Source organism: Dendropsophus ebraccatus (assembly GCF_027789765.1).
Source record: "Dendropsophus ebraccatus isolate aDenEbr1 chromosome 6 unlocalized genomic scaffold, aDenEbr1.pat SUPER_6_unloc_1, whole genome shotgun sequence".
NCBI classification, from domain to species: Eukaryota; Metazoa; Chordata; class Amphibia; order Anura; family Hylidae; genus Dendropsophus; species Dendropsophus ebraccatus.
Genome location: NW_027208415.1, coordinates 147,253 through 159,360, shown reverse-complemented (window position 1 = coordinate 159,360; position 12,108 = coordinate 147,253). Strand labels below are relative to the sequence as shown.

Below are 12,108 nucleotides of genomic sequence, written 5' to 3'. Positions count from 1 at the left end.
CGCTGCGTCCGGTAATCAGATGCAGCTGTCAACTTTTACAGCTGCATCCGATTACTGTATTAGCGGGCACGGCGATCGGACCGTGCCCGCTAATACCTACGGTCCCAAGCTACACGTGGCACCCGGGACCCGCGCGGCCCCGCTCTGAACTCCCTTACCGGCATCAGGGCGTAAATTTACGCCCGATGTCGTTAAGGGGTTAATGAAGATGCCAGTTGGGGACCTGTGAGGCGCCTGTTTTTCAAACTAGAGACTCTATATGTGCTTATCTTCTTGCTTAGTTGTGCAACGCGGCCTCCCACTTCTTTTTCTACTCTGGTTAGAGCCTGTTTGTGCTGTCCTCTGAAGGGAGTAGTACACACCGTTGTAGGAAATCTTTAATTTCTTCTATTTCTCGCATGGAATAGCCTTCATTTCTAAGAAAAAGAATACTGTCGAGTTTCAGATGAAAGTTCTCTTTTTCTGGCCATTTTGAGCGTTTAATTGACCCCACAAATGTGATGCTCCAGAAACACAATCTGCTCAAAGGAAGGGCAGTTTTGTAGCTTCTGTAACAAGCTAGACTGTTTTCAAATGTGTGAACATGATTGCACAAGGGTTTTCTAATCATCAATTAGCCTTCTGAGCCAATGAGCAAACACATTGTACCATTAGAACACTGGAGTGATAGTTGCTGGAAATGGGCCTCTATACACCTATGTAGATATTGCACCAAAAACTAGACATTTGCAGCTAAAATAGTCATTTACCACATTAGCAATGTATAGAGGGTATTTGTTTGAAGTTAGGACTATTTTAAAGTTATCTTCATTGAAAAGTACAGTGCTTTTCCTTAAAAAATAAGGACATTTCAATGTGACCCCAAACTTTTGAACGGTAGTGTGTATATGTGTTTAACCATACACACACTACATTCATCCATTATACACCCACATTCATACACATTAACACTACACACTACATATACAGCGTACTTACTCCCTTTAGCAGCATGCTGGGTGTAGTGGTGCATCTCCCTCATTTTCCTTGCAGCAGCAGGCTGGGATCCTCATACTGCAACATTCTCCTCCACGGAGGAGGTCACACAGTGCAGTAAGAGGAGCTAGGGGAGGGGGGGGGCTACACTCAAGGAGCACAGCGTCTTGCAGCCTCCGTGTGATCCCCTGACAGCAGCCATTAGCTGTAGCCAGGGATCACTCCCAGATGCTGGAGGAGGCTGCCAGTGCGCTCTTGCCCCCTAACTTTCACTGTAACTGCGGTAGGAGGCCCTGGGCATTTTCCCTGTCCCCCCCCCCCCCCCCCCCCCCAACGCCGGCCCTGCCCAGCGGCTGGGACTTCCGGTACAGTGAGCATTCTACACGCTACCAAGGAGCTGCTCATCAGGCAGGGGAAAAGAGAAGAAGAGACCCGCGACGGGGGAGCGTGTGGTTAGGTGAGTTGTATCTTTTTTTTTTTTTTCTTTTTATAAGAGGGGAACAACACTGGGGGCTACCTGTATGCGGGATGGACAACACTGGGTGGCTACCTATATGGGGGATGGGGATGGACATGGACAACACTGGGGGTTACCTATATGGGGGATGGACAACATAAGGGGGCTACCTATATAGAGGCTGGACAACATTGGGGGCTACCTATATGGTGGATGGGAATGTACAACACTGGGGGCTATCTATATGGGGGAAGGACAACATAAGGAGGCTACCTGTATGGGGAACTGACAACACTGGGGGCTATCTATATGGGGGATGAACAACACTGGGGGCTACCTATATGGATGTGACAACATAAGGGGGCCATTTGTAGATTGGGGCATTTAAAAGGGGAGGCAACATGGTGGTCATCTATTAGAGGGCAACACAAAGGAGGCATCTATAAGAGGCACTGCACAGAGGGGGACAACAATTGGGGCCATTTAAAAGGGTAACTACACAGAGGGGCCATCTATAACGGGGAGTAGGGTGCATTTATAAGGGGAACTACAAAGAGGCCATATCTAAGGGGAACTACACTGGGAGAAGTGTATACAATAGGGCATGCACAGAGGGGGGGCATCTACTCTAGTGGACTACACAGAGGGGTCATTTATAAGGGCACTACACAGAGGGGGCCATATACTATAGGGCAGGGATAGGAAACCTTGGCTCTTCAGCTGTTGCAAAACTACAGCTTTAGCTTTGACTGTCTACACATAATGGGATTTGTAGTTTTGAAACAGCTGGAGAGCTGAGGATCCCGACCCCTGATAAAGGGGATGCACAGAGGTTGTTATCTACTATAAAGCGACTACACAGAGTAGATGCTCATGGGGCCATCTGTATTAAAGACCGAACAAGGGACCATCTATAAGGTGTCTAAACAAAGGGGGGGGGGGATATACTATAAGGGGGATATAAATATATAACTCACACATACTACAAAGAGTCCGGGCTACCCACTGAAAGAGGGCTTAAAGGGGCCAATACACGTTCAGTTTGTCGAGAGATGAGGATGGTGAGGAGTGAGGAGCCTGATATGTTTGTCTGGCAGATTCTGTGGATTTGTGACTTTGTGATTTGAGATCAGGGCCCAGGGCAGATGGAGAAGAAAATGAAAAAGAAACATCCCCTGTGAGTCGCTTAATATATCTGCACTGTAATTTATATGGAGTACAGAGCCTGCGTAGAGCTGGGTGTGTTGATGGCGTAGTGGTCGGTCGGGGGGAGGTGGCTGAGTGTGAGTGCAGGCACATTATAACAGCAGTGTGTATAGCTGAGTGTAAGTGCAGGCACATTATAGCAGGAATGGAGAGTATGGGAAACACAAGGACTGACAGAGACTGCAGGGCGCATGAAGGAAAAAGCAGGGTATAGGGTGAGCACAGTATAGCAGCACTCTGAGGAGAGAGGGATTACAGCTATGAAGAGATTACCTGTCCTGTCCCCTGATGCAAGTCTTAGTGCTATAGACCGTCCTGTGCAGGCCATACCTCTCCCCCACCCCCCTTCTACCCAGTACAAGGAGTTCTTAAAGCAACTCTGTACCCACAATCTTACCTCCCAAAACCGTTTGTATCTTCGGATAGCTGCTTTTAAGCAAAGATCTGTCCCGGGGTCCATACGGCAGGTGATGCAGTTTTTGTCCTAAAAAAAACAACTTTTAAACTTGCAGCCTTGTGTCAAATTGGTGTGGCCTAGAGTGTATATGCCCTAGGATTGTGACACTCCTCTGTCCCTCCTCCCCACCCTCTTTATCATTAGGAATGCTCCTAGAACAATTGCTCCTATTCATCACCTGTGTGAACACTGCACATGAGGTGAGGAACAGGAAAAATCCTGCCCGGGGGCATTCCTAATGATGAGGAGGCCGGGGAGGAGGGACGGAGAGGCTTGGGCACACACACTCTAGGCCACGCCAATTTGACACTGGGCTGCAAGTTTAAAGCGGCACAAATCAGCAAGTTCAGGCCAGTGAACCTGCTGATATGAGCGAGTCGCTCTTTACCTCAGTATTCCGGGGCTGTACATCTTATTGCTGTGGGGTCCGGTATAGTGGCGTTTTGATATAATTCCCAATATGCTAATGAGCTGGTTCAGAGCATTTGGGGCGTTCCCCATGCTCCCAGAGCACCCGCTTGGCAACCCTAGCCTGCCCCCTTCCGGCTCATTCACTATGCATATTCATATATGCTTAGCTAGGCCTCTTGTTACAGCGGGAAGCAGCAGCAAGGAGCCTGTAGCAAGCGGCCTAGCTATGCATATATGAATATGCATAGTAGGCGGGACAGGAGTCCTCAGGTAAAGAGAGACTGGAATGGAACAGGTAAAGGGTTGTCAGCTCACCCACGCAGCCTTGCTTCACCAGACATATGGATCTCCGTGATGTAGAAGCTCGCGGGTACTAACATTGGGGACCGCGGCCCGAATCATCCGTGATAAGAAGAAATATGTTCATCCGCAGCTTCATAAAATTCAGTAGCTTTTATTAAACGTCACAAAACATAAAATAACAAATGATTTAAAAGACACTCCGACGCGTTGCAGGGTGAGAACCCCTTAATCATGGCAATCATAATGAAGTTACAGCTAGTTTAAATGTGGATCGGATGTGACGTTAGACTAGAAAGGAACGCCCAACGGGGCAAAATGCACCTGTGCGTCCGTCTCAGGTAAGTCACATGACTGATTTACAGCTCAAATTGAAAAACAAATAAAAATAAAAATAAACCAGTGACACAAAAAAGAAATAACATAAGAGTGTACACAGACAAATACATTCAGTAAATATAGTATAAATCGGTTCTATAGTTTAACCCTTTCGGGAACCTGGTATTAAGGTTAAGGATCCACAGCGCCTCCCTTTTCCTAACCATGCATGTCCAATCACCCCCGCGTTTGGGTCTATTGACCCTTTCAATCGCGGCAACCTTTAGGCTACTCGTATCTCCTGCATGACACTCAACAAAGTGTCTAGCAAGACCCGAAAGTGAACGAGTATTGACGGATGAAATGGACATTCTGATATCAGATAGGTGTTCTCCAATACGGGTTTTGAGTTTCCTGATACTGGACCCCACGTACTGCAAATCACACTGCGTGCAGTGTGCAACATACACGATGTGGGATGAATTGCAGTTAATGAAGGATCGGATCCTGAAATCGCGACCCGTACTGGACGACACCACTGACTGTTTTTTAGTAACATAGCGGCACATACCGCATCGCGGTACCGCACATGGAAAAAAGCCCGTAGTTTTAAGCCAATTTTGTGTGTGTGGCTGTGGACTATTTCCAATGTCACTTGGGGACAAAAGATTGCCCAAAGTTTGACCTCTCCTTGCGACATATCTCACTTTATTGTTAAGGATCTGTTCACACTTGGGATCACAAAACAGCAAAGGTAAATATTTTTTTATAATGTTACGTATGTCATTATACTGTGGGCTGTAATTTGTGGAGAAGGTGATATCACATTTAGGCTTAACATTTTTAAAGTTAACCGTCTCGCCCATATATGGATCAACACCTCTATCTCGTAAGTGGTACTCCCTATTCCTCTGCTCTGCTATATGACGGGCCCTTTTTATGACATGATTATTATATCCTCTAGCCAAAAGTCTTAATTCCAGTTGTTGAGCACCCGTTACGTAACCCGCACGGTCTGAACATGTGCGGATAAGTCTGATAAATTCTCCAATGGGGAGATTCTTAGTTACATGGGGAGGGTGACTGCTGCATGGTTAGGAAAAGGGAGGCGCTGTGGATCCTTAACCTTAATACCAGGTTCCCGAAAGGGTTAAACTATAGAACCGATTTATACTATATTTACTGAATGTATTTGTCTGTGTACACTCTTATGTTATTTCTTTTTTGTGTCACTGGTTTATTTTTATTTTTATTTGTTTTTCAATTTGAGCTGTAAATCAGTCATGTGACTTACCTGAGACGGACGCACAGGTGCATTTTGCCCCGTTGGGCGTTCCTTTCTAGTCTAACGTCACATCCGATCCACATTTAAACTAGCTGTAACTTCATTATGATTGCCATGATTAAGGGGTTCTCACCCTGCAACGCGTCGGCGTGTCTTTTAAATCATTTGTTATTTTATGTTTTGTGACGTTTAAAAATTTTATGAAGCTGCGGATGAACATATTTCTTCTTATCAAAGAGAGACTGGCTCATATCAGCTGGTTCACTGGTCTGAACCTGCTAATAGTGGCGCTTAAAAAATTTTTTTTTTTTTTTTAGGACAATAACTGCCCGGCACCGTGACGGCGGCCCTGCTCTGAACTCCCCTAGGCGACCGCTGGACGTACGGGTATGCCCAGGATCGTCTAGGGGTTAACCGATTCACAAGGCGAACCTGCAGGAGTCCTCTTATGCTACTCTCCACAGACGCTGAAAAGGCGTTCTATCGGGTTAATTGGTCCTTCATAGTGGAAATTTCTTGGCATCGGCCTGTCCTTTCTGGCTTGGGTTTCATAGCTGTATTTCGTTCCGAGTGCACTAGTCAGAACCAACTGCATTCTTTCAGAGAGCTTCCGAATTCATAATTGCACGTGGCAGGGATGCCTTCTGTCCCCACTCATCCTTATTTTAACCTTGGAGCCTTTCTTGTGCTATGTCAGGGCAAATTAGAGTATTTCAGAGATACAAGTACAAAGAACACACTACAAGATAGCGGCTTACGCTGACAATTTAATTTACATTTCGAATCCCACCGTGGCCTTACCCAACTTAGTGGCTGAATTTGCAACTTTCGCCAGGCTTTCTAATTTTAAGATTAATTTTTCAAAATCGGAGGCTTTGAACATTACTTTACCTGGCGAAGTGAAAACACGGTTACGCTCTTCCATTAGTTTTTCGTGGGCCCCCACCAATTCTATTAAATATTTAGGCATTTATCTAGCAGCAGACCTTTAGTACGCTATACCAACAAAATTACCTCCCACTGTTAAACGCTATTAAATCTGACTGTGCCCGATGGACTTAGGGTCTTCATACGTGGTTTGGCCGCTGCACCATACTCAAAATAAATGTATTGCTTAGGATTTTGTCCCTCTTTTAGTGCCTTCCTATCCGCATACTGGTAGCAATTTTCCAGTCCATGTCATCTACACAGACGTGCTTTATATGGGGAGACAAGCCGGCCTGCATTCGGAAATAATTCCTTACTCTTCCTAAAGAATGCGGAGGGGAGGTATTGCCTGATATCAGAAAATATTGCCTGGCCAGTTACCTCTCACACATCATAAACTGGTGCAGAAACAGCAGTAGGAAACCCTGGGTGGCAATCTTGCAGTCATACATAGGCATACCGTTAGGTGGGATTGCTTGGCTGCCGGGAGACCGAGTCAGTGAGATTAAGTGCCACCCTACTATAGGTCCGACGATTGCTGCGTGTTCGGATAACTTAATAAGACAATATTGCTTACCGGGCACTTCTAAAATGACACCTGTTCTAGGTCGCCCTGATTTTAGCCCCAGTGTAAATGATAAAGTGTTTAGGGATTGGATAGCGGCGGGGTCATTTAGAGCCCAACATTTTCTCAGAGACAGAGCCTGGTGCTCTGCAGACCATCTTCAAACCCAGACGGACCCGTGCTTCTTAGGAACTTGGAGAGTGGCATAGCTACGCCATTATCTAACGTCGCTGCCCCCACCTGCTCACTATGAAAAAACCCTCACTGACTTTGAGAAGTTACGTGTAGGTAAGGAACCGTTTAGACACACTCTCTCTATTACCTACAAGCTTCTTCTAACCACACCTGAAGAACCACCACCCGCACTTGTATTAAAATGGGAATTTGATCTAGGGATCACCTTTACTGATGCTCAGCGGAATAGGATCTTTTATCTGACGCAAAAGTCCTCTATCAGTTCCAAATTCCAAGAAGCCAGCTACAAAATCCTCTCCCGCTCATATTGAGTCCCTGCTAAGCTACACAAACTCATACCTCAGTTAGACCCTGTTTGCTGGAGAGGTGAGCAGGAAGAAGGGACATTTTTGCATGTGTTTTGGGAATGTACGCTACTTCACCACTTCTGGTCAGAGGTGACGAGAGTGATCAAACAGGTTACAGGTCCCACAATGCAGATGGGCCCGGCCCTTTTCCTTCTCCATCACTGGGGATCACTCCAGAGGCGTAGAAACGTTACTTACTCAGTTTCCAGGTGATGGCGGCGAGGTCATGTATCCCGCTGTGCTGGAAGCAACGTTTGCCTCTTACAGTCCCGTTGTGGTTTGCTAAGGTGAACGATCTAATGCACATCGAGGACCTCACCTCTGAATTTCACTCCTCCAATAAAAGATACTACCTGGTCGTCCTGGATAACCTTTCAAGAATTGGATGCATACAAAGATTTGCTGAGTGCTGATATTGTCTCTCTCTGAGATCCTTTCCTTTTGGGTGGTGTGGAGCCACAGACTGGTGGCGCTGCAGGTACTTACTACCCCACTTCCCCCCTCCCCCCCCCCCCCCCCCCCCCCCCTTGCTCCCTTTCCCATTTCCCTCAATCTACCTACTCCCCCCTCTCGTAAGTTTGTCCTTTTTCTTTTCTACTCTGTCCCAATTACTATCCTCTTTTTGTTATTCTCCCTGTATTAGATAAGGTGAAAATGTTGGACAGGCCATGCGCCCCCACCCGGTTACGTTATTTTCACATAAATACAACATGCTGTATAGATTATAATTCTCATTTTATTTGATACTTTGTAATTTGTTATTTGATAAAAAAAAAAAAGAAAGAGAAGATTGTCAGCAAAAAAGACCACGTGTTCCATCTAGTCTAAATATGATTGTTCTGGAGATGAAGGCTGGAGACTAGCTGCATCCACTGCACACACACAGAAGAATCTGCTTTATAGCTTACCTTATTTACTCTGAAGTAGCCTCAGTTCATGTAGGACATTTATACTGAATATGCTGAGCCAGATCTACTTTACACTAGTTGGACAAATAAGTCCCCTGGTGTCTGACTGGCCATTGATGAAGGAACTGGAGTCAGTCCTGAGAAAATTCAGGAGTCTGAGTTGGAGACAGAGCCGTGGCCTACTGACTCCACAGCCCTGGTGCGCACAGTGTTTACCTATTCAATCATCTTATCATCTTGCATGTCCATTGTAGTGAGGTTAGCTAATTAGCAAGGCTACTTTATTAAAGAAGTAGTCCATAGCCGCTAGTGGGGTGGGCCAAGATGCACGGAAGGGGTGGGGGTGCTAGGGAGTCGTGGGGAAACATTTGGGGTGTTGGTGTACAATATACTAAGATTTACCATTTCATTTATCATGAAAGAACTATGGAAATGTGGTCATTGGGATGCACCTGCATCACTGTGGGAGTTCTATGTTTTAAGTAACAGCAGTAGTGAACAGTTGCAGCAGTTGGAGAGATCAGGAACTTGGTGTGGGGGTGCATAAGGTAGTTGTACGGGCAGGGAGGCATTAAAGGGGTATTCCACTCAAACATAACTTTTGCTATGTTGCTGCCCGTGGAGAGACTAAGAATTCATTTCATACTTGTTAGCTATTTTTTCAAACACACACCCCTCCCATGAAGAAACTAATAATTCATTCCATACTTGTCATCTATTTATTTATTCACACACACCCTCCCCCCCCCCCCCCAGTTCTCAACTGCTGCTTTCTGCCTATAACACAAAAATCTGTGTGTGAGCTTTTCTCTCTGTCTCCCTCTTCTTCCCCCTCCATTCTGAGACTGCTGATGTAAACAAGTCCCTGACTGGCTTTATCTAACACATTGTAGCTTTTTTGTAAAGCCGTGAGGGTTAGGGCCCTATTCCACCGGACGATTTTTGTTCGCATAATCGTTAACGATTAACGATCTCAAACGACCGCTATTGCGAAAGACCTGAAAACGTTCACTCATTTCCATGGAACGATAATCGTTACTTATGATCATATTTGCGATCGTTTTTTTCATCGCTATTTCTTCGCTATTGCATTTGTATCTACTGCAAACGACCGAATGATGTCTTATTCAATGCGAACGATTTGCGAACGAGCAACGATAAAAATAGGTCCAGGTCTTATAAAGCGATCAACGATTTCTCGTTCGGTCGTCAATCGTTAACTGCATTTCAACCGAACGATTATTGTTTAGATTCGAACGATTTAACGATAATCGTCCGGTGGAAAAGGGCCCTTAATCACAGTGAGTTCATTAGCAACTTGACCTCAGAATAACCCTCCCAGCATTGCAAGATAATCAGCGTTGCAGATAAAGTTTGACACGGACTTGTTTACATCAGCTATCTCAAAAAAAGGGGGGGGGGGAGAAAAGCTCCCACAGATGATATATATTTTTTTTTTTCCTGCAAAAAAGCAGCAGCTCAGAACTGTGAGAAAAACACTGAATACATAATAACAAGTATGGAATAAATTGTTAGTTTCACCTTGGGCAGCAACATATCAAAAGTTATGTTTGAGTGGAATACCCCTTCAGGCTTAGATTTGTACATAAGAAGAAAAAAAAAAGTTCTCTTTAAAAAGCCTTGACATTCTTTTTGTCCTGTTTCTGACCTATTATTTCAGTAAGTTGTATGGAGACCAGGCACGTTATTTTGAACCTGAAAAAGTTCCAAGAATAAAACACAGGAAGATGGGAACTGTATCGATGGTGAACAATGGCAATGATCTGCATGGATCACAGGTGAGAAGGATGACCCTATGTAACATACATAGAGCAGCCATTACATTAAAACTCATAGCCTGATATTGTGTATGTCCCAGTGTACTGAGACACATCATGTTGATGTTACTTTGATGTGGTCTGCATCAGAATAACATTAACATGAACGCCAGGACCCAAGCTTTCCCAACAGAACATTGCCTAGAGCATTATGTGTGTTCTTAAGCTTCCCCTTCTTCAATAGTTCGCCTGAAGCAAACCTTTCTCTGGGTATGATATGCTCAGCATCTAGCTGTCCATATTATGTAAAAGGGATTCATGTGACCAGGCAACCTTATTGCTACAGTTCAGATGTTAAAGGGGAACTATCAGCAGGTTAGAAAAACCTAACCTGCTGATAGCCCCCTATAGTGCATGGGGCACCAATAAGGAAAGTTTGCCTCTTACCTTGCTCCTTGACGTCGTTCCCATGCGGTTAACAGTGTAACAGAGCACCGTTAGGAGCACTGCCCTGCCCCTATCATGTGAGCCTGTCTGCCTGTACCATTGATTATCATTAGATGGAGTGGGCTGGCTCGTGCGATGGGGGTGGGGCAGTGCTCCTAATGGGGCTAAGGACCAAGGATTACACTGCTAACAGCACAGGAATTGTGCAGAGGAGGAAGTTAAAGCAACTCTGTATCCACCAACCCACCCCATCAATCTACTAGTACCATCCGTTAAATGTGTCCGTTGCCTTGGTTAGAACAAAAAATTATCTTTTAATCTTGCAGCCCTGTTTCATACTGGTGTGTCCAAGAGTGTCTTTGTCCCAGGTCTGCGACGCCTTTCGTTTCTTCCTCACCACCCTCCTCATCATTAGGAGCGCCCCCAGGCAGGATTTCTATTTATGGTTAATTTACACAGAGAACTTTATCGGACAGATTTTGAAAACCAAAGCCAGGAATTAATTTGAAAAGAGGAGAAATCTCAATATTTCCTTTATCAGAAAAAGCACACTTTGGGAGCAGTAACGTTCTTATGTTGTGAAAAGTGCACTAGAGAATAAATCACTCACAATTGGTGAGTGTTGAAACTTCACCACTCGCTGCAGAACAACACCCAAAGAATTAGCAGAAGCAGCTCTGTCGGGTTCACTACACCCTCTGGAGCATGGGTCTCCAAACTGCGGCCCTCCAGCTGTTAGAAAACCACAATTCCCATCATGCCCAGATAGCTAAAGCTTTGGATTGAGCTGTCAAGGTATGATGGGAAATGTAGTATTGCAACAGCTGGAGGGCCGCAGTATGGAGACCCATGCTCTGTAGGATCCAGATCACCGGTCCAATACAGAGAAGCATAAAAGACAAAAAATGAGGAGCGATCTATTATTTAAAAACCAACAATCAACCTTGATATTATTAAGATTTAAAGTTTTAACAAAAACATGCAAAAGAGAGAAAAGCAGGGATTACATGTCCCAAAACGGAAGGATGTTACATAAGAGAATTACAGAACAGGCACTGTCATGAAACTAGATAGATAACAGAATAACGATCGTCTGCTGAGGCATCTACAAACATTAAATATAATAATAGCAATAGATTGCAACAAATGTTACTTTGCAAATGGCAGTAAATAAAAACAATGGTGGGCTTACCATCCATCTTCAAGGGGGAAAGTATATAATAAACCCTGCAGCAGGATCAAGAGTAAAAGTGAGGAAAAAGATGCAAGATTCCAAGGTGAGCAAAACAGTGGTATTTAAAGAAACAACTTTATTGTTGTCCAACACGTAACGGAATTGGGTATTCCGATACACTTTGGACAAAAGTAAAGTTGTTACTTTTAATACCACTGTTGTTCTCACCTTGGAATTCAGCGAGTGAGTAGATTGCTCCCGTCATAGAGATGAGGTGAACTGGGAGTCTTGAGAGGCTGCACTCAGAAGAAGATGCCGGCATCTGTGACTGCACGTCTCGTGGATTAACTCTTTCCGA

General features: G+C 44.9%; 1 protein-coding gene across 1 annotated transcript in view; it reads left to right on the top strand.

Moving 5' to 3' along the window:
- Positions 1-12,108, top strand: part of PPIL4 (peptidylprolyl isomerase like 4) — a 158,749-nt gene that overhangs the window by 41,852 nt on the left and 104,789 nt on the right. Inside the window, exon 4 of the mRNA XM_069955649.1 lies at positions 10,033-10,150. Coding sequence (XP_069811750.1) covers positions 10,033-10,150 — 118 coding nt within the window. The remainder of the gene's footprint in view (positions 1-10,032; positions 10,151-12,108) is intronic.